The sequence below is a fragment of the Ascaphus truei genome, chromosome 12 (genome assembly GCF_040206685.1).
Source record: "Ascaphus truei isolate aAscTru1 chromosome 12, aAscTru1.hap1, whole genome shotgun sequence".
Lineage (NCBI taxonomy): Eukaryota > Metazoa > Chordata > Amphibia > Anura > Ascaphidae > Ascaphus > Ascaphus truei.
Genome location: NC_134494.1, coordinates 28,150,891 through 28,174,247, shown reverse-complemented (window position 1 = coordinate 28,174,247; position 23,357 = coordinate 28,150,891). Strand labels below are relative to the sequence as shown.

Genomic DNA, 23,357 nt, shown 5'->3' with positions numbered 1-23,357 from the left:
TTGTTATAAATGGAATTGTATTTTCTATTTGCCGCCCGATTTCGTCTTTCATTTTGCAATTATCTAATGGTTTAGTATGCTGGGGAAAGATTGATATGAAACCCCTATGGTCTAGTTGCCTGAGGCACAGGGAGATAAAGTGACTTGCCCAAGGTGCTGACACCGGGAATCGAACCAGGGTCCTGTGACTCAAACACAGGGTCATTCTTTACAGAGTCAGTGTCTTTACTCGCTGAGCCAGTAAACCTTGTATAACTCATAATTAATTTCAAGAAAATCAAAAGCCAAATCATGATCTAATTTAATAAATATAATACACAGTAACAGAATCATGCCAGACGGAAGAGACCAAGCAGTTTATAATAAACGGCCATATTTGACCATTTTTCTTTTTGTTTATGGCACTTTCACTCAGTTCCTGGGATGACATACCTGTTCCTAAAAGGTGCAATCCCAAATGGTCGGCCAGATTAATTTCTTAGGGGGCCTCTGAATGGGGAAGTGTTTTTCAATCAAGTGTTTTTTTTCCCCTTATCCCCACCCTGTCCTTACCAGGGAGCCAATAAAGATAAGGGGTGGTGGGGAGGTGGGGACTCTGGCAGTACAAGCGCTTGCTGATCACACAGTGACATCACACACAAGGGAGCAGCCAGAAGTAATCACACCCCTCCCAAGTCTGACTTTTGAAAAAATAATACATTTTAGAAATACTGCGCTGTATATATGCTGTACAGTAGTTTGTCATCAGTCAAGCTGCGTTTGATCTCAAATAATTCTACATTTGCTAAACATTGAGGCAAGATTTTCAAGCAGTTTTAGAAAGACACCATATGTACGCACTAACAACAAAAAGGGAGTGAGATTAAAAATATATATTTTTTAAAAACCAACCATTTCCTCAATAACAAAGTAAAACTGAAAGAGTGTAGAAAAAGTGGCAGGTCTCTAGGTTTGTTTAAAAAAATAAATAATAATAAAAAAAAAAATAGTGCTTCTTCATACCCCTTTGTATCATCACATGTCAACCACACTTCACAGCTAGTATAAATTTTCTTACCTGAACGCTGCACAGGAAGTGGATTGTGAAGCACATTTTCCGCACGTTTCGGAGATGTTTCACTGGATTCCGTTTCATTCCCTTTTTTCCTGATGCTTCCAAAAACCCTCCACGTGTCGTTCCTTGGGGCGTTCTCACTTAGACCATTCTCGGGTTCTTTGCTTTTTAGCCGCAGTGATGAAAAGAAAGAGTTTTTCCGGTTCCTAAAAGGTAGATCGTGCGTTGGGCTGCTACAATGGTTCTCTTTAATGGTGAACTTCTCCAACAGCTTTGGCATCACATCTTCTATTTTAGTGTTCGAAGAATAGGCCCGTTTCGGTTTCTCAGAACTTAATGCAGGTCTATCTTGTCCAGTCTTCCATGGGACACCATCGTCCCAGGCTTTGAAATCATGTGGAAGTGACTCATTATGAGTTACTGAAGAGGTAGGGTGGTTTGATATAAACAAGTTCATTTCTTTGCCATCAGGGCGTGTTGGACATCCTGTACTGCTCTGGCTTCTTCTAAAAGCAATGTCATTACCAAATGGACTCGAAATGTCAAAATGGTTACTTGGGGGAACTGGTTTGGCTTTAAAGTGTGAAATATTTGTTGTGTTTTCTGAAACAGAACTTACGGATCGTGTGAGGGATCTTTTTATCACACCAAGTATACGGAAAGGCGATTTACTTTTGCTCTCAGACTCCTTTCCAGGATTGTGGGTAACTTGTGATGATGCCTGTTCACCCCTCTTTTCCACTGGAATTTCAGGCTTTGCATAATTCCAATCGAGAAGCGTGGATTTTTCCTCTTTAGAAAGCACCAACTTTTTCAGTGTTGGATTTTTTCCATTCTTTGACTCTTGCTCGAGTGTTTCGTCCTGTCGTATATCATCTGTTGTGTCTTCAAAAACTTCAGTGCAGTCGCTGACGTATCCTGGTAGAGGACTGTGGACATCTACATGGCCTTCTCTACTTCTATCCATTTCACCCCTGTAGTGTGAAAGCTGCCCATTGGCACTTGGCTTACGAGTTCTAGATGTCCCAGGTTCAGTGTGTGTAAGAAGTGAGCTATTGTTCAACAGTCCTTCGTGATGGGGCACATACGAAGGGATTCCCACATAGGTCGTCTCCAACACTTGTTCACTCTTATTGAAGAGTGGATGAGTGGTTTCGAAATGCCCAGAATAGACATTGCTGCAGAATACCTGTATGAAATGAATAATTAAACTGTAATGTATTATTAATACATGTAGGAGTTCACAAGCTAAAATCATAGCATGTTAATGAGTGGATATTGTAGCCAAACATTAAAGTGGCAGTGTGGTTATTTTGATGGGGATTCAGGATGTGCTCACCTTGAGGTGTTGCCACCATATTGTAAGCGGACATTATCTAGGTCCAAGACTTCAGCTTTAAAAATGATTAAAATTGTTCAATCAGGTGCTGTTTTTCCAGCCAATTTTGTCTCAGCCGGGAGACTTTAATAAATAGACCTGGTAACCTTTTCAACATCATATATAGTACATATGAAAAGAAGCATCAATAACATCTAATCCATTAAATACATCTTCTCAGGAGCAGACTCAATTTCTGATACAGAGTAGAACCGGAATTGGACATTTAGCCACGGCCGTCTCGCCGCGACCATGTCTCCGCCGGTGTTTGGCCACCAAGGGACCCTTCCCGGCAGCCGCTCTGCCACTGGACGCTCAGTCGCTGGCCCTTTCGCCAATAAGGTAAGTTTATTTAAGGTGTTTTACTGGTTAGGATAGGGGTTTAAGAGTAAGGGGGTAAGGGTTTTTAGGAATGGGGTAGTGTTATTATTTTGGGTTTTACCTTAGCGGTTCAGCGGCCGGCGAAGAGATGTCTCAGTGGCGAGGTAAATGGCGGCTAAACACTGGTGGCGATTTGGTTGCGTCAAAACGCCCGCGACCAAATGTCCTAGACCGGAGTAGAACCGCTGGATACAGCATTAACTTCTATTCAAGCCAATGGCCGTCATTTCAGGATCGTTATGCAACAACCCCTTATCGAAGATTAGGAAGTCCCAGGCAAAGTCCCTAGTCTATTTTACAGAACTGGAATCAGTGGGCCCCTAGTTGCACGATTAGTAGCACCCTGGAAACATCATAGTTCCAAAAACGAAAAAAACGACTAGTGACCCAGTTACTCAGTGTTACTCAGCACCTTCATTCAAGGGCGCCAACCAGTAATGGACATCTGTGGGAAGTACATGTGCTTCGAATTCAGGTGTAGTCTACTGATGCTGCAGCTACTGATATCTCTGGTCCTGGATTGGATGAGTGGTTGCTTGCCATGGTTTGGTCTTACACTGGGAGGTCTACTGGCCTCCAGACAACAATTTGGGCTTAGTTGAATTTATATACAGTATTGTTATTTATTTTTATACAAATCATACATTACCTCGTCATCTGGAGAACTCACAGGGCTGGAGGAGTTTTCCCTTGAAAGATGTACAGATTTTTTGCCAAAAAACAAAGGAAATGCTGGGGGGGAGGGAGGGGGGAGGGAGGAAACAGAACAGATTTATATATGAATAGGTCTTCAAACCAACAATTTGTTGTTTAACATTGACATCTGTGCACATATTTCATTCACGCTTATTCACTAAGTGAAGCTATGGGGTTATTCCTTAAGATACCTTCCAGCGAATCAACGACACCTTTTAGCCTATTCAATTGAAGAAGTGAAGGTGTATTATGACACAGCACCACTTGGTAAATATGCTTCATGTTATCCAATGTTTAAAATATGATATATTGAATTATAACCCTCTCTAATAGTGCGCCTGTGATTAGAATGCATCCAAAGAACCCCAACCCTCTCTAATAGCGCGTCTGAGATCAGATGCATTGTAAGGAACCCCATCCCCCTCTAATAGCGCGTCTGAGATCAGAAGCATTGTAAGGAAACCCAACCCTCTCTAATAGCGTCTCTGAGATCAGATGCATTGTAAGGAACCCCAACCCTCTCTAATAGCGTCTCTGAGATCAGATGCATTGCAAGGAACCCCAACCCTCTCTAATAGCGTCTCTGAGATCAGATGCATTGTAAGGAACCCCAACCCTCTCTAATAGCATGTCTGAGATCAGATGCATTGTAAGGAACCCCAACCCTCTCTAATAGCACGTTTGAGATGCATTGTAAATTCTGTATTTGGTACAAATTTGAAATGACCTGAAAATTGTAGGGAACCCTTTAGCGATGCCCGTAGAACCCCTGTAGAAAAACACTGATCTACTGTACATAAAAGAGCAATGCTATTGACGTGGCTTCATGCACTGCATCACATGAGTAATCATGGCAAAGACACACAATCCACACTATCATTCTGTTGCCTGGATAGCAACATGTGTTTTCACAATCTATTGCTTTAAGAAGAAACGAAGTATGGTAGCTAAAAAAACCTCTTTGGATTCTTTGAAGCTTCCGATATCTTTTCTTGGACCATGATAAGAATTACACTTAGTAGTGGTACATAAATTCTCATGAGCACTTAAGTGCCTTCTTCAGATGTGCCCTTTTTCAGGGTGAGGGAAAATTACTTCATGCAACATATTTAAAATTATTATAGAAACGTTCTTTATCATTAGTCTTTGAGACAGACAAATAGCTCCCTCTAGAGGGTGTCCTGTGAACTGAACATAAGATGTGTATATACTTTATAACCCAGGCACCGTTGGGGCTGTATATCAGACTGTTTGCATGTGAGTCTTGATGCTGTGTAAGAACTTCGTCTTTGCATCAAAGCTCAATCCATGATACGCAAGCTACGGATTAAACGTCTTGTATGTAACAAAGTGTTCTCAAAAGCCGCGGTGACGTCTATCGAAAGATTTAGATGGACAGCAAGGCTCTGATTCAAATGAATGTGACATTAACGTAGCATCTGCCACTCTGAGCATGTGGAAGATGGCTTTGCAGCGCAAGGCATAGGGCTAAAAGAAAGAGGAAAGCAGGGACAAATCGAAGTAACTTTGATATCGCCCATTATAATCGCGCACCAAGTAATTTCACCACTAACTCCTCCTGGGGTCGCTCCCCAAAACGTTCACCAACAACAAGTGCCGTCATTTATTGAATCCGGTCAAATGATGCTCCAAGCATCAACCCAACTGCAAATCGGCAATGTTGGTGAATCTCGCCCTCTTGCAGGGCGCAGTAAAGGCAAATGCACGCAAGTGTCCATTCACATGGGTTCTCTACGTATATATCCACTCCCTCACTGCATGAGGTTTGCAATACAGCGATAGGTTTGGAAATAGGTTGACGTGGCTGAAGTCTGAAGTGCCTCCCCTTTTAGATAACGTAAAGAGTAACAGCCATGTCTCTTTATAAAGGCTGAATACAAAATGCAGAATAGTTCTGGTCAGAGACTTGCGGCACTATCCCTCGTTTCCTTCGGATGGGTATTTACTGCCGCCGACATTCACTACAAGTTTACTAGCAGAGGAACCATACAATTCAAAAGTCGGCTGTACGTGTCGCTCCCAACCAGTTTAATTACACTTGGCCAGGAGAGCAGAATTATATGTCGCAGTGGAAATGATGTAAAGCAGGGGTGCTCCCCTAAATGTCGGGTTTTAATGATATCCCAGCTTCAGCACAGGTGGCTCAATCGCTGGCGCAGTGCCTCTGATTGAGGCACCTGTGCTGAAGCTGGGATATCCTGAAAACCCGACCAGTTGGGGGGGGGGGTTCTTGTGGACTTATGTTGAACAACACTGATACATAGCACCACACAAACATTTTTGGCACCTGTTTTGCAGCATGAACACTTTGGTAAATCCCGCTCTCTGTGATTTGGGACGGATTATGTTCTGCACTTTCTGTCATCACGTTTGTTCGCATCAACAAAACCTGCCAGTTAAGAGGTGGCATTGTCCTTCTGTAGCAGATAACCACTTGGCCTACCTAGCCTGCCATTTTCCTACCTGCTGTTATATGATTCTCGCCTTCCTTTCATATTTAGAATAACCTTAGGTCTATCCCCAGGGAGGCTATGCCCCAAATCCACCACCACCATAAAGAAGTACTTCCTCATACTTCATCCGAGCCTGCCACCCTCCGGCTTCAGAGTATGAACAACAGATCAGTGTCAAAACAATACATCCAGCGTGCCTTCCAATGCATGTGGATTCAAGCAGAAAGCCGCCTATAGGTCTACAGAGCATAATATTCATAGCACAAGACTGGTCTTCCTCATGTGATAGAAAGGTATTCGTCTCACTCTATGGAAATGGATCTTGCTGCTTTACTTGTCTTTGTCGCCTCATAGTAACACAGAAGCCATCCTCACGCATTGCCTAACCTCGACCTGCCTGCATCAACTAACTTAGAGAGGCAGGATTCTGCTCTGTTAATGATTATGGGTTTTTCTGCCGTCATTGGTGAGTAATTAACATGAGTGATTACCCTCTAGGGGCATAGTGTACTCTAAGCAAGATGCAATAATATCTCATTTGCAGCCAAATAAATGTTTGACCATATATAGGCATCTGCAGCAGCCTTAGGTAAAAACTCCCCCGTTATTACATTAACAGATTGCCATCACTGCAGAGAACTGGGTTTCCAACAGCAGGGCTTTCAGTTAGTGGACAGTGTGTTCCAGAAGAAGACCATTAACCTGTTAACCGCTGGTTAGGCACATAACCAATCAATCCTAAACTAGTGCTAATCCTTTTTTTTCCATTCAATTAGGTAGGAATGTATATTTAAAGCAGAAGTAAAAAGGGGCCTAATTTCGTGCTAAAATCCAATTTTCTAATGAGGAAAAAGTTTTTATTTTTGTAATGTTGTCTAAAGTGACTTTTTTTTTTATTAGCGTGATTTCCACTTAAATTTGATAACGTTTGCTCATTTTAACATAGGGTTAATTAAAGCAGGGGGTATCCCGGAGCTGAACTCCCTTAATTTCAGCTCCGGGGACCCCCTGCACCCGGAGATACTCCGGTAGGGGGTGTTGGTAGCTATTCTGCTAGCAGGGACCCATGTAATGTTAGAGTTTCAAGGCTCCCAAGCCCCGCGGGCCAATAGGAAGCCGTGACATCATCAGGTCCGGTTTCCTATTGGCCCGCGTGACGCGGGAGCTTTCAACTTTGCCGAGATAACGGCACCCCCTCTGGAGGTCTGTATCTCGGGAAGCAGGGGGTCCCCAGTGCTGAAATTAACGGGGTTCAGCTCCGGAGACCCCCGGCTTCAATCCTATGCTAACAAAATAAAAAAAGCATGAATTGCTCCTTTAAAGTGGCTTCTATGTCTTCTTATGAGGCTGTTTTTTTATTATATTATTATTATTATTATCGCTAATTAGAACTCATGGGCCAACAGTTCAGATTGCTGAAAAAAAATAGAGGAAAAGTGAGCAGGAGCGGTGACTGGTTTTATATAAGCGAGACGCAGCCTTAAATAGCCTTGCAGGGTGAGGTCTGGTGCATTGGAATCTTGAATGGATCAGCGAGTTGAAGAATAGGAAGACTTCTCGTACGTACAGAATGCACTAAATCCATTGAAGGTTACAAACCAAGTGGTATCAATGTAGCCCTTTTTCTGAACACCTTCCTAATGGACTACTAGTGCTGTACTTAACCTGCGGCTCCAGGAGATATGAGCCTCCGCTAGCTGGGAGCCTGGGGTAAGGGTTCTAGCGCAGCGTCTCCACTTACCCAGGATCCCCGTTACGTAAGATCGCCCTGGGCAAGAAACATACCAACAATGCGTGCAACCAAGTTTACTGTGCATAAGTAACCACGTCTTACTCTCTACATAACATCATACATAACTTATATACTTATACTATACGTTGGAGTCCTTATGCCACCGCGGCTCAGCCGCATTCCTAGTGAAATTGTCCCGTATAACAGTGGCTCTGCCACGCTCTATAGAGTGTTGTCCTTGTAAGAGGTTAGCTAATGTACTCAGTCCGCTAGCCACTTGCTAGTGTCATTACTAGAGTTATTCCTAAGGCGGGATCAGCGCCTGATGACCGGTGTTGGTGCACTTGATTTACAATTGTACCTTCCGGTCACGGCGGTGACCGGTGCCTCTTCGCAAAGGGTCTGTTGCTTCCGCTCGGATCCTCCGGATGTCGCGATGTCCAGCCGTCTGATCCCAGATGACTGTGACTGTCCACAACTCCATGCGCTGTCCCCAACTAAGGTGACAATTCTCTCCACTATCGGGCGTCCCTGCAGTACAGCAGCCTACTGTGACTCAGGGGAAACCTCCTATGGGCCTGGGGTAATAGCTGGCCTATGCAGGCGGGTCACGGACCCCCTGCACTCACGCTACCTCCTTCTCGCTCGGTCCCGAGCTCCTCTGCCTAGCGTGGTCTCTGCCCCCACGCTTCCTGTTCCTGTCTCCGTAATCCCCGCCCTCTCATTGGCTCCTAGCATCAGGTGATTGTCCCAGACCTCGCGGGAGTTGCCGTCCATTATCAGAGCCTTTTCCTTATTGGCCTGTCGTTCGCGCGCTCCCCTTACGCAGGCGCGACCTCACGACCTTGTCAGTGTCCTTTGCAATATTGCGCAACAACATGGCGGCACCCTGTATACCGTGCCGTCGCGGAACCTGCCATACCCACGCACCTGGTTTTAGCACACCCTTACACTCTCCCCCCCCGCAGAATCCAACGTCCCCGCTTGGGCTACATCTACATAACTTTATACACAGATCAACGCACACAGTACATTACTGACGCTCTAGATTAAATTGCACAGTTCAGTGAACATTACTACTACCGACTGTACTCTGCGGCGAGCCCACTGCTGAGCCTCATAATGGGGTGCCCCGAATTGGTCGTACGCCATCCTCATTGGAGGTTGACCAGTTCTTTAGTGGTCCCCTTACGCAGGCGCGACCTCACGACCTTGTCAGTATCCTTTGCAATATTGCGCAACAACATGGCGGCACCCTGTATACCGAGCCAACTTGTGTTTCCCCGGAACGCCTAAGTTACGTAGAAGAACAGCATCCCCCGGGCGAATCTCTTTGTGCCTCACTTTGTGGTCATAGCGCCTCTTGTTGCCCGCATTTAATTGTGCCGCCGTCTTTTCCGCTAATTTATACGCCTGCTGTAGACTGTCTTGCAGTCTCTGTACATATCGGAAATGCGTTCTGTTGGATACCCCATCGGTAGATATCCGCAGTCGCACATCCACAGGTAGTCTCGCTTCCCTTCCAAACATCAAAAAGTAGGGGGTGTACCCAGTAGACTCGTGGCGAGTACAGTTATATGCGTGCACCAATGTCTCCACATGCTTGCTCCACTCCGTCTTCTGAGAGACAGTGTCCCCAGCATGTCAAGTAGCGTGCGGTTGAACCGTTCAGGCATAGCATCCCCCTCAGGGTGGTAAGGAGTCGTCCGTGACTTGGCTATATTTAACAACTTCAACAGTTCCCTAATGAGAGTGCTCTCAAAGTCTCTGCCTTGATCCGAGTGAAGTCGATTCGGTAACCCATAGTGCATGAAGTATTTTCCCCATAATACTCTAGCCACAGTCACTGCTCGCTGATCTTTAGTGGGGAATGCTTGGGCGTATCTGGTGTAATGGTCCGTGATCACTAGTACATTACTGATGCCCCTGGAGTCTGGCTCGATGCATGAGAAGTCCATACACACCAAATCCATGGGGCCAGAGCTTTTCAAATGCGCCATGGGGGCAGCTCGAGTGGGTAAGGTCTTCCTCTGTATGCAGCGGGTACACTGTCGGCAATGAACCTCTACGGAGTCTCTCATCTTTGGCCAGTAGAACCGGTCCCGAATTAACCCGAAGGTTTTGTCGACACCTAGATGGCCATGATCATCGTGTAGGGCCCGAAGGACCATATTCCGCAGAATCTTGGGCAGGAATAGCTGTCGTCGGTCAGGATGATTATGGTAGGGTATGACCCGATACAGGAGGCAATTGTCCAGTTCGAATTTTCCGAACTCGTTTAACAAGAGTTTCACCAATTCTCGGGAGGCTTGCTTAAGGATAGAAGGGTTTCCTTGCTGCAAAGCTTGTCGGGCTAATTCTACCACGGGGTCTTGAATTTGATACTGCACTAGCTTGTTCCAGGGGATAATCTTGTCTTCTGTAATATTCATTCCGTCCCCGCTTCGGTAAGCCCGAGGGACAGCCCGGGGTTGGCACCCCAATGAGTCGGCTACTCTTAGTTCCGAAAAGGTGATCCGATTGTCGACTACTGCGGCTGTAGAGCATAGAGCACGTATACCAGGCCCCGGGATCTCTTCCCACACCTCCTCATCCAGGACAGGCGGAAGCCCCGGTCTTCGTGACAAAGCATCGGCCCCCACGTTGGTGGGCCCTGGTTTATACTTGAGGTTGAACCGGTAGTGGGCCAGTGCCGCCAACCACCGGTGACCGGTCGCATCTAGTTTGGCGGACGTATTAATGTACGTCATGGGATTATTGTCTGTCCGCACTTCAAACTGTACCCCATACAGATAATCATGTAACTTGTCCACTACTGCCCATTTGAGGGCTAGGAATTCCAGCTTGTGGACAGGGTAGTTCTGTTCGCTGGGGGTCAAGCTTCGACTCGCGTACGCCACGGGGCGGAGCCCGGTGTCGTGTTTCTGGTGCAGCACTGCTCCTAGTCCGCTAAAACTGGCATCCACATGTATCACATTCTCGCGATCAGGGTCGGCATAGGCCAGTACCGGGGCCTGTGTTAGACTGGCTTTCAGTTTTAGGAACGCTTGTTCACAAGCCGGGGTCCACCTCTCTCCGAAGGGAGTTTGTGCTGTGACATTTTTCCGACCGGCATCCTCAGGATAGATTTTAAACAGGTTATTCAGGAGTTTGGCTTTACTTGAGTAGCCCTCCACGAAACGTCGGTAATAGCCACAAAACCCCAGGAAGGATCGCAGTTCCTGGACGTTACTGGGCCGGGGCCAATTCACTAGGGCCTCTATCTTCCCTGGGTCGGTGGAAATCCCTTCAGCTGAGACGATGTGGCCCACGTATGTCACGGACGTGCGACAAAATTTGCATTTGTCCAGGGACAGCTTGAGCCCCTCCTTCTGAAGTCGATCCAATACCTTCAGTAGCCGCTCCTCGTGCTCCTCCAGGGTTTTCCCGAACACTATAATGTCATCCAAGTACACTAGGCATTCTTGTGGGTTCATGTCTCCCAGGGTCTGTTCCATCAACCTCTGAAAGGTGGCAGGGGCCCCGCAGATCCCTTGTGGCATGCGTGTGAACTGGTAGAACCCTAGTGGACAGATGAAGGCCGTCTTCTCCTGGTCTTCCAGACCCATTGGCACTTGATAGTATCCTGACCGTAAGTCTAGTACACTGAACCATTTACTTCCCGTCAAGGCGTTCAGAAGGTCCTCAATGCGCGGTAGGGTGTACTGGTCGGGTACCGTACGGTTATTCAATGTTCTGTAATCTACGCATAGACGCACCGCCCCATTCTTCTTACGGACCACCACGATGGGAGAAGCGTAGGGACTGTGTGATCCCTGAACAACACCAGCTTTCTCCATTTCGGCTATTAACCTCCGCACTTCCTCCACATCTCGGGGGGCTAGACGGCGGGAGCACTCCCGGAACGGGGCAGTGTTGTTCATCCGCATGGTATGGCGGGCGCTGCGGCTGCACCCCACGTCCATATCACTCGTGGAGAACACCCCTCGTTGTTCTCCTAGCTTGGTCTGCAGTCTTTTTCTGCAGTCTGCCGTTAGCGACGAGTCTCCGAAGTCAAAGGCCAACAGGGGGGCTACTGCATGAGTGGTGGCCGCCGGCCGCCCTTCCAAAGCCTTCTTTTCGGGTACCACTGGGTATATTCTGCCCAGCGGCTGCCGACGATCAATACACATGGGGTACGGGGAGATATTCTGCACATACACCCAGGTTCTGTTCGGAATCTTCCCCGGCCACTCTCTTACGGAAGCTAATAGTTCGTAGCCCAGCCGTTGATCATCCCGTGTCGTGCTCTCCAAGGAGAAGAGCTGATCTTCCAGACGCCTATCCGGGTAGTGGCAGGCCGCGATCATCATTCTCCCTTCCCCGGGCGGGATCTGGGTCAGTCCCCACTCTTGACTGTACAGCATTCCATGCTTCTCTTCAGTCGCGATTTTACCGCAAGCCTCTTGTAGGGCCGGACACGTAGCGAGGGCCAGCAGCGGGGTTTTGCCCGCTTATTTGTAGGTACATGCGGATCACTGATTGCACAATGTCGGTGTTGGTCCCCATGATTATCGGGGCGCTGGGGTGGTCTTGTGGTTCGGGACACACTAAGGCTTCCACTTCCATGGGGTGGTGCTTACCGGTGTTCAACTGGGGAATGTCCAGATGTACTTTTACCACTCCATCGATGGGATAATCTTCGTGGCTCAACCCCCTCAACCGTAAGGAGTCAGCGGATAACAGCGGCAGCCTGTGTAAGTGTTGGTCATAGAAGGGCCGATACACTATGGTCACCTGGGATCCCGTATCCATCAATGCCGAAGCATAGATGCCTTCAATTACTACCCGAACGATGGCAGCGGGTCCGATCCGATTACTCGTTGAGGGCTGGGCCACGGCTCCACCGCCCTGGGGAGCACACGGCATGGACTGAGCTGGTCGAGACGCCGTTCTCCGTTGGGAGGGGCAACGCGCCCGAAGGTGTCCCATTTTCCCGCAAGTGTAACACTGGATTTGACTGAGGTAGGTATCATTTCGGGCGGGAGGTGAGCTTCGCCCCGACACCGGGCGTGCCGGGCAGCGGTTGGCGCCTCCGAATCCTCTTTGTCTGGGTCCCCGCTCTCTGAGACCTTGGCTTTAGCTTCTGACTTTTTGGTGTCCTTGTTTCCACCCGACGCCTTCTTCCCAGGGGTTAAGTCACGCCCCAGCAGCACAGTCTCATGCGCTTGGACTCGGTCCATTAGATCACTGAACGCCAAGGCTTGTCCGGGTACTAGGCAGCCACTGACACGTACAGACACCGGATGCAGAGGCAGGAGCCCCCTCAATAGCTGGGTAGTGCGCAATCCGTCGGCATCCACCTTCGGTACCACGCCCTATCTCACCAGGGTCCACAGATCCAGATGCAGACGTCTAAGAAAGTCGGACACCATTTCTCCCTCTTTCTGGGCCAAAGCATGAAACTTGGCCATCAGGGCATAGACGTCCACAGGGGCTCCATAGGTCTTGGTAAGGCAGTAAATGAGTCCCGCCGCGTCAGCGTCCGTGTGATCGTCCCGATAGCAGTGCACCATGTGGGACGCTGGGGGTCGGAGACATTCCACGATACGCTGTCGACGGACGGCGTCAGTGCAGGACCATTCAGGTAGTACCTGTTCCGTGTGATCCAGCCACTCTTCAAATCCAACTTCTCCCTGAGGCGTGGGTTTGTCACCTGAGAACGCCTTTAACTTCCGGTATTGGTGGGCCTGTGTGGAGTGATGAATGGCCTCTGCGAGCACAGGGATAGAGGCATTATCCATTAGGCTACCCCCGGCGGGGGAGTAGGCATCTAGTCGGGGCATACTGAGTCTATTCAGGGCGGGCCTCAGGACGGACGGGGTGAACGAAGTGCCCAGGCCCATTGCAGCAGGCCACCGAGAGTGCAAACTGTTTTCAGGGGTGCGGTCGGAGCCGCTAGTGATGGCACCTAACGAGCTGGGATACCCCCTCTGGGGGGTAGAAGCGGCCAGTGGTTCGTTGGGGTCCACTTGCACTATGGGACAGCGTACGCCGGGGGCCTCAGGTAATAGTAGTACCAAGGGCAGAGCTTCAGGGCATATGTCCTGTTCAGTGACATAATATTTTGCGCCACAACTGGTCCCGATCGTAGTAGTGGTCTTGCACTCGGGCAGTGTCCATGAGCGGGAGTTTTCTGACACGGTTTGTCACAGTGCCGAGTGAGAGAACGGCGGGAACATGCCCCAGGCTAAAAACACGTGTCAGGAGAATCTCATGCCGCTGGGCCCACTTGCGCACCTCAAGCGGTGAGGGCACAGACATGATGGAATACTTGTTGCACAATTGAGAAAAAAAAATATAGGGGCACCCCAGGTCTGAATCTCAGCAGCGCCTCCAAATGTAGCCCTTTTTCTGAACACCTTCCTAAGGGACTACTAGTGCTGTACTTAACCTGTGGCTCCAGGAGATATGAGCCTCCGCTAGCTGGGAGCCTGGGGTAAGGGTTCTAGCGCAGCGTCTCCACTTACCCAGGATCCCCGTTATGTAAGATCGCCCTGGGCAAGAAACATACCAACAATGCGTGCAACCAAGTTTACTGTGCATAAGTAACCACGTCTTACTCTCTACATAACATCATACATAACTTATATACTTATACTATACGTTGGAGTCCTTATGCCACCGCGGCTCAGCCGCATTCCTAGTGAAATTGTCCCGTATAACAGTGGCTCTGCCACGCTCTATAGAGTGTTGTCCTTCTAAGAGGTTAGCTAATGTACTCAGTCCGCTAGCCACTTGCTAGTGTCACTACTAGAGTTATTTCTAAGGCGGGATCAGCGCCTGATGACCGGTGTTGGTGCACTTGATTTACAATTGTACCTTCCGGTCACGGCGGTGACCGGTGCCTCTTCGCAAAGGGTCCGTTGCTTCCGCTCGGATCCTCCGGATGTCGCGATGTCCAGCCGTCTGATCCCAGATGACTGTGACTGTCCACAACTCCGTGCGCTGTCCCTAACTAAGGTGACAATTCTCTCCACTATCGGGCGTCCCTGCAGTACAGCAGCCTACTGTGACTCAGGGGAAACCTCCTATGGGCCTGGGGTAATAGCTGGCCTATGCAGGCGGGTCACGGACCCCCTGCACTCACGCTACCTCCTTCTCGCTCGGTCCCGAGCTCCTCTGCCTAGCGTGGTCTCTGCCCCCACGCTTCCTGTTCCTGTCTCCGTAATCCCCGCCCTCTCATTGGCTCCTAGCATCAGGTGATTGTCCCAGAGCTCGCGGGAGTTGCTGTCCATTATCAGAGCCTTTTCCTTATTGGCCTGTCGTTCGCGCACTCCCCTTACGCAGGCGCGACCTCACGACCTTGTCAGTGTCCTTTGCAATATTGCGCAACAACATGGCGGCACCCTGTATACTGTGCCGCCGCGGAACCTGCCATACCCACGCACCTGGTTTTAGCACACCCTTACACAGTGAAAAGAAATCACAGATGAAACAACAACAGAAAACCTCTGCATCGGTACACCATTATTTAGGATGCACTACACCCCCTAGGACATCGGGAGTCACAACACGCCATACTTTGGTGAGGGTATTAGGTATATTGATTTACTTTTACCCTGCTTTGTTCAGACACTCCTTCACCCTTGTGAAGCCTCTCCGGTTTTATTTTGCATGTTTATTCGTTTGTTTGTTTCGTTCGCAATCCCTTACACCTTTATTTTAATTCATTAGAATAAAATTGTGTTTTCATTTATTGGGTGTTTAGGGGATTCTTCTCTATCTTAGCTTACTCAGTCACAAAGAGTGAGATTTGCTCTCGGACAGGGGAGGTGATTGGACAGGAGGCAGCAGCAGCAGCAGCAAACACGGACTCCTCCCCCACCCTGCGAGCAGAGAGCTCCGCACAGGAGAGTGAGGGGAAGGGTTTGTGTGTCTGTGTGTGTGATTTGTGGGTGTAAAGGGGGTCAGCAGAGTGTTTTATTGGTGTGTGTGTGTGTGTGTGTGTGTGTGTGTGTGTGTGTTTTGTGGGTGTAGAGGGGGCAGAAGAGTCTGTTTTGTTGGTCTGCTGTGTGTGTGTTTTGTGGGTGGAGGAGGGGTGCATAGTGTTTTGTTGATGTGTGTCTGTAGTGTGTGAGTTTACATGGGGGGCTGCTGATGTGTGTTTTGTGGATGTAGAGGGGGCAGCAGTCTGTTTTGTTGGTGTGTGTGTGTTTACAGTGTGTTTTGTGGGTGTAGAGGGGGCTGCAGTGTGTGTGTGTGTGTGTGTGTCAGTGGGTGTAGAGGGTGGAGGAGGGCTGCAGTGTGTGTTTTGGTGTGTCTGCAGTTTTGTGGGTTTATAGAGGGGCAGCTGTGTGTGTTTTGTGAGTGTAGAGGGTGGAGGAGGGCTGCAGTGTGTTTTGTGGGTGTAGATGAGGAGGGCTGCAGTGGGTGTTTGTGTATATAGAGGGGGGGTTGCAGAGTGTTTTTGTGTGTATAGAGGGGGGGCTGCAGTGTGTGTGTATATAGAAAGGGGGGACTGTGTGCATGTACAATTTCCTTGCAGTAAAAGCAAAAGAATGTAGACAATCATGCTGATAAAAATCAATATGACTACAAAAGTGTCTAGGCGCATCGCAGCTGACAGCAGTGGTTTCGTGGTAACCTCAAATCGTGAGCTGGTTACTCTATAGTCCGGATTGATTACTTTGGCACTAACTTTCCTTTGTGTGCTGTTTTCTGACCACTGTTAGAATCTGGCTAGAAGCCGGTCAGTTACCCGGACTCTGCATTTGGTAGCTAGACTTTGTCTATTTAGACTCCATATTGTCCCAACCAGGGCCACTGCGATTTTCTATACCCATTGTGGCATACTTGGGCTTATCCCATAGTTAGCATGGTGGCTGCGTCTGTTCCTTTCCTCTTTGCATTTTTTGGAGGTTAGGATAAAGGGAGAGGGAAGTACCTGTTGTCTCACAGATTGTAGGGAATGGTCCAGAAGAAGGGATTAATCCCCGAAACGTTGCCCCCCTCTATTTGCCTTTTATTTGTACACCCTCCATTTTTTGCCTTCCACCACCCCCCCCCTCCCTTTATTTTCCTTACCCTCGTTGCCCCTTTCCCCATAGGTGTCATTTATTACCGGGAGTAATTATTACCTCCTTCTTACAATTACTCCCACATCTTCCATTTGTATATCCAAATGTGATAATATGTTTTCATATTAAATTTCCATTTTTTTTTGCTTATCGTCAGACTATTCTATCATTGAGTGCTGGGGACTACTTTTTTTCTTTTCTTTTTATGTTGCATTAAAAGGGTGGGAACCCGATTTGGGGGATTCCTCTGAACAGTCATAGTGGGAAGATATATGGAAGCGGTGGCATCAGTTTCCGTCCTTAGATACAAAAGAAAATAGATCTAAAGTTCTGTACCGCTGGTACTTGACTCCAGGCAGGCTCCATAAAATGTTCAAACGGACCTCCCCAAACTGTTTTTGGGGTTGTGATCAAAGGGGGACGATGCTGCACATTTGGTGAAACTGCCCTTTAATTACCATTCTCTGGTCGGTGGTCTTCAATCTCATAAGCAGGATCTTGGAAACAACAGTTAAGAGTAGATCCCTGGCTGACTCTCCTGAACAAACCACCCCGAAACGTCACATATAATGGCTGCAAGCTTATTCCGCACACTCTGGCAGACACGCAGTGCACCATTGCAGCCTCCTGGAAGGACCCAACCCCACACGTCACCAAGACAATGAATACAGTTTGGCAAACGCTTCGCTACGAGAAGATAACTACTCGTCTTAATGATACCATGCATACATTTATAAACATCTGGGATCCCTCGTTGGACAATCAGAGGGAGGTGGGGGGGAGGGAGAAGGTTTGACCGAAAACTTGCTTTCCCTGTGATTAGCACAAGGTTTAAGCATGGGAATAATAAACTGTGACCAAAGAAGTATGAACTCGTGTATCGTCATATTAAAAATATAATTGGCCGCCAATCGGTATATTTCATATCAAAACTAATGTTATCTATGAATGTTGATGTGATGTACCCCATCTCCTCCCCTTCCTCGCGCACTTTTTTAGTTTGTTCTTATTTTCCTGTATCTACATACCTTCCCTCAGATTTTATTTTCTGTACCTTTTAAAATTCTGTGCCTATAAAACGAAATATAATGTAAAAAAAAAAAGAGTGATACTCAAGAGTGTGAAAATACTCCGTACCTCCTACCAACATCGGATGTTGTATTCCAGTCATGGGGACGTAACATTTTACTGTACAATAACAGCGCCTGAAAAGACTACTGGGGCAAAGTAACAACATTGCCTGTACTTCAAGAAGTAACATGGAGGATGGCATTTGAGCAGCAAAGGGTCAAGAATGGAGCAAAAAACATCTGTTCAGTAAAGCAGCTGTCACGGTCCTCATTGCAACATCTGTCTGGTGTGTGCAAGAGCTGAGTGCAGGTGCTGGGGAATTCACCAGGAATGAACATTCCACACCTCTGCCATCAGATTTAGCAAAGAATATGCCTGGTTTGTACAGTAATAAGAAAAACATACAGTAGTTGCAAGTCTGGTGAGAAAGCTGCAGTCAAACAATGGCTGTAGTTTAGTCAAATGCATATTACTGTATGCACAGAGTTTCCAAATATATTGTGACAAGCACCGTGTAGTTTGCATGTCCTTACTTGATTGAATGCTCTTTCTCCATCTCTGAGGCTTGTTTGAGGCGACAGACTGAAAGCTGCTAGCACGCAGGAGAGCTGAAATAGAGCACAAAAGGACTTTCAGGTTTACAGGTAAAATAGGGAGCTGCACAACAAAGGGGGCTTGTCAATCATCCCTGCCTGTCAATCAATCACTGCTTGTCAATCAAGTTACTTCAACTTTGTGCAGCTTATTAGCAGTAGTGTGTTGCATCACCTCAACCAGTCAGCTTTTTGACACACAAATAAACAGTAAACACACACGACGCAGAAGTTGACACAACCCACTAAAAAAATGTGCAGCACTTGAAGCTTTCCGATCTACGTTTCGAGCAGCAGCCCCTGCGTCTGAAACATTAACCCTCTTCCTGTTATGTTGAAAAGTTTGTGTATTAAAATGCGGCAGGCATACAGTACATTTATAGGGGGTCCATGTTAAAATGGATTTGAAGCAAAAAGTTGACACTGCGTGATCCTTTTCATGTCATTACCATGAATCCCTGTCTGCTGTGGAAGCATTGTATGCGAGGAGATAATGGGGAAAGGCTCACAAGGGGTATTTGTATTTGTTGCACGGTGGAGGGTTTTTGTCACTTTTTTTACCCACCATAACATATAATGTATTAAAATGCACATTTAAGCAGGAATTGCAGTGTGCTCTCTGCCCTCTCCAAGGGTTACATGTATCCCGTGTGCAGTGGGACGGGCGGCCCTATCCTGCATAGTCACAGCGCCAGTGCATCTATCGTGGTAACAAACTATTCTTTGATAAAGCCTAGAGCAGCGCAATCTTTCCCGCTCGCGCCCCCCCCCTTCCTCCTGCATCCCTCCCTGATCGCACCCCCCCCTCCCTTACCTCCTCTCCGGCTCCCGGTGTCAAATGACCTTGCAGGGTCAAGAGAAGGTATGTGAAGTTGCAGAGGCCTCACGCGATCCCCCGGCATTCATTTAAATGCCCTTGGGGGAAGAGTGCGGGGCCTCTGCAACCGCCGCGCCCCCCCTGAATAATCTTGCGCCCCCCAGTTTGCGCACCGCTGGCCTAGAGTACAGCCGGCCTTTCCAAGTACATACATGATCAAATGTGCATCGGGCAAGTCCTCCATAACGCCTCTCGAAACTAAAATAGGTGCATTTAGTGACAAACTGGAAAGGGGCATCTTAAACCCGTTAGTGCCCTATTGACGCACAGTGCACATCATAAAAAGTGGCTCCAAAAAAGCCCATATGACATACGTCAGTGGTGCTCAACTACAGTCCTCAAGGGCCACCAACAGGTCAGGTTTTAAGGATATCCCTGCTTCAGCACAGGTGGCTCAGTCAACAAGGGATATCCTTAAAACGTGACCTGTTGGTGGCCCTTGTTGACTGGAGTTACCCCCACGCCCCGGCCCCCGGCATACACTGCACATCATGGCCTTTTTGCTCATTTGTAAGGACTGTCCGTGATCAGAGCTCCACAGGAAGTACACCGAAGAGAGGGCGGGCCTGTCCCCTCTCCTCTTCCGGGCGCCGGAACCAATCACATGATCGTTCAGCAGAGCGGTCACATGATCCGTCAGTGCCGGGGAGGGGGGAGCAGGTGGGGGTCCGTGATCATGGAGGTGGCAGGACCCTCTGACACTGAAGAGGTTAATGTACTGATGCACCTGAACCCCCATAAATATTATTAGAAGTCCGCTTGTGAACTCCAGAAATAAAGGAATGATAGACAACGGCACTATACTTACAAAGTAGAGATGTGTGAAACTGTCAAATTGCATTCGTAAAAAGCAGAAGAAGTGGTTCCCAGCACTCGAATGAGATAAGTTAATAAGTTAAAAATACACGAGTCAGTGGTAGCAAAAAATAGAAAGTCATTCCATCTGGAAATCTTATCGCCCGATTCCTCACACTGGATAAGTATCTGAGTGTATATGCGCACGTGTGTTTATATTTCTCCTGTCGATTGTCGGTGTTTCTCCATGATTCTAGCGCTATTGCATCACCAATCTGACTATTTCACCAAACGTTCTATTTTTTCCTATTACTGACTCATATATTTGTACGTTCCCTTATTAACTTATTTCCTTTTAGTGCTGGGAACCACTGCAACTTTTTACTATTACTCAAGGGAATTACGACCCCTCATTGTGTTCTCCGTGTGTGTGTGTGTGTGTGTGTGTGTGTGTGTATATGTATATACAGGCATACCCCGCATTAACGTACGCAATGGGACCGGAGCATGTATGTAAAGCGAAAATGTACTTAAAGTGAAGCACTACGTTTTTCCCACTTATTGATGCATTCACTGTACTGCAAACATCATATACGTGCATAACTGATGTAAATAACACATTTGTAACAGGCTCTATAGTCTCCCCGCATGCGCACAGCTTGGGTACAGGTAGGGAGCTGGTATTGTTGTTCAGGACGTGCTGACAGGCACATGCGTGAACTGCCGTTTGCCTATTGAGCGAGATGTACTTACTCGCGAGTGTACTTAAAGTGAGTGTCCTTAAAGCGGGGTCTGCCTGTATATGTATATATATATATAGTCTAGACTAGTCTAGTCTCAAACCTGCTAGCCATTAAGACCAGCCTCACACTGATGATACCCATCAAGGTTGAAACATGTATGTGAGTAGGTCTAATGGCTTTGCATCTCATCCCAGCCTCTGTTTAAAAGCTGTGTTTAAAACAGCATGCATTGGCTTGAGGATTGGCTTGTGTAATACGAGCTTGAGACAAAAGGTGGCACTGAGTGCTCATTTGCATGTCATTTCCCAGAATCCCTTGCTGCAGTGGAAGTGCTGTATGCTGGGTGACAATGGGGAAAGACAGGGTTGCAGACCTGTCTAAGACATGCAAATGAGCATACAGTAATATTTACAGTTGCTTTATGCTTTACTGTGGAGGGTTTTTGTCACTTTTTTTTACCCACCATAACCTTAATGACAGTGGTGATTACCTAGTCTAGTCTCAAACCTGCAAGCCATTAAGACCAGCCTCACACTGATGATACCCATCAAGGTTGAAACATGTATGTGAGTAGGTCTAATGGCTTTGCATCTCATCCCAGCCTCTGTTTAAAAGCTGTGTTTAAAACAGCATGCATTGGCTTGAGGATTGGCTTGTGTAATACGAGCTTGAGACAAAAGGTGGCACTGAGTGCTCATTTGCATGTCATTTCCCAGAATCCCTTGCTGCAGTGGAAGTGCTGTATGCTGGGTGACAATGGGGAAAGACAGGGTTGCAGACCTGTCTAAGACATGCAAATGAGCATACAGTTGCGTTATGCTTTACTGTGGAGGGTTTTTGTCACTTTTTTTACCCACCATAACCTTAATGACAGTGGTGATTACCTAGTCTAGTCTCAAACCTGCTAGCCATTAAGACCAGCCTCACACTGATGATACCCATCAAGGTTGAAACATGTATGTGAGTAGGTCTAATGGCTTTGCATCTCATCCCAGCCTCTGTTTAAAAGCTGTGTTTAAAACAGCATGCATTGGCTTGAGGATTGGCTTGTGTAATACGAGCTTGAGACAAAAGGTGGCACTGAGTGCTCATTTGCATGTCATTTCCCAGAATCCCTTGCTGCAGTGGAAGTGCTGTATGCTGGGTGACAATGGGGAAAGACAGGGTTGCAGACCTGTCTAAGACATACAAATGAGCATACAGTAATATTTACAGTTGCTATATATATATATATATACATATAAAATAAAATTTATTTCAGAGGTTGTGCTATCTGACCAATATACTTTAGTTTGTCGAAACGCATTCGCAACATTTTAAGTGATTTTCTCCCCCTAAGATTCCTTGTGAAACATTTTTCCAACACTCAAAAGGACTAATAACAGCTCAATTTCTCATAATACTCAGCGATAAAATCCCCAGATAATAAATCGGCGTGTGTCCTATTTACAGACTCTGTAAAAATGTAGCCATTTTCGAGAATTTAGCAAATTAGTATAAAACTACATGCAGTTAATGCTTTGTGGAATCGCATGCAAACTCCAGACTCGAGAAGGGCAGATTTTGCATCCTCGTGTAAAAGTTCTGCACGTCTCTATTAAAAAAGATTAATTGTGTAATACTGCACCACTGTCACCAGAGGGCAACAGTACCCAATTAAACAGCAAGTGCCCATTCTAAAATAAAAATTGGTATTTAGATTTAATTCTGCAGTGGGGCAAAAACACCTGAAGATTTAGCATGGAAAATAGAACCTTCTTTTCGAATAGAGAAATATAAGGATCAGAGAAATATCCACTTTGTTAACCCTTAAAGCAGCACCCAAGATTATGTTTTTTCCACAACTTATCTGAACTCAGATCTCGAATATCCAGCCACCTTGTGGAAAAGATAGCAGTGATGCCCCCCACTTCATTGGTTCAATGGCAATGCCTATCGTATCCTCATGGGTAGGAATGGGCAAAACTGTCAAAATCCGTTTCCCAGAATTCCACGGATCTTTTTGATAAAAATCCGTAGAGACAGCGTGTGAGAGAGAGAGAGACACTCACAGAGTCACACACACACCTTTCTAATTTTATTCGCAGTCGCCAGTTGTACATATATCCCTTTAAATGTTCCTCCATATAACAAGCACAAGATCTGAGGTGTGCTGGCCCTAGTAATGAGACCTAGTACTTTGTGGTAATTTAAGCTAAATGATAAGCAATGAAAGAAGCCTATATATTTATATTTGCGGAACAACTCCTGATTTAGAGATTGTCTGATAATGCAGATTGAAATATCAAAATGCATTCAAATCACATGTTGGCTTCTTCAGGGGTGCAGTCATCCTGTAAGAGACCCTATCAGCTTAAATAGATAGGTACGTAAAGTGGATTTAATGCCCTCTGTCCAATCTATATACACGAGATTGCACAGATCTGGTCTAATAAGATGAAAATGTGTAACATCCAGATAGTAACAAGAGTGCCATCTCTAAATAATAATAGTTTTGTCAAAAC

At 46.9% G+C, this 23,357-nt stretch overlaps 1 protein-coding gene across 14 annotated transcripts in view; it reads right to left on the bottom strand.

Annotated features, from left to right (window-relative positions):
* The window catches only part of MICAL2 (microtubule associated monooxygenase, calponin and LIM domain containing 2), a 238,216-nt gene that overhangs the window by 31,476 nt on the left and 183,383 nt on the right, over positions 1–23,357 (bottom strand). For all 14 annotated transcript variants that reach the window (XM_075567121.1, XM_075567123.1, XM_075567120.1 and 11 more), the window contains 3 exons: positions 18,379–18,453; positions 3,463–3,545; positions 1,058–2,243 (listed from right to left, as the gene is read on the bottom strand). In XM_075567121.1, the coding sequence (XP_075423236.1) occupies positions 1,058–2,243; positions 3,463–3,545; positions 18,379–18,453 (1,344 nt within the window). The remainder of the gene's footprint in view (positions 1–1,057; positions 2,244–3,462; positions 3,546–18,378; positions 18,454–23,357) is intronic.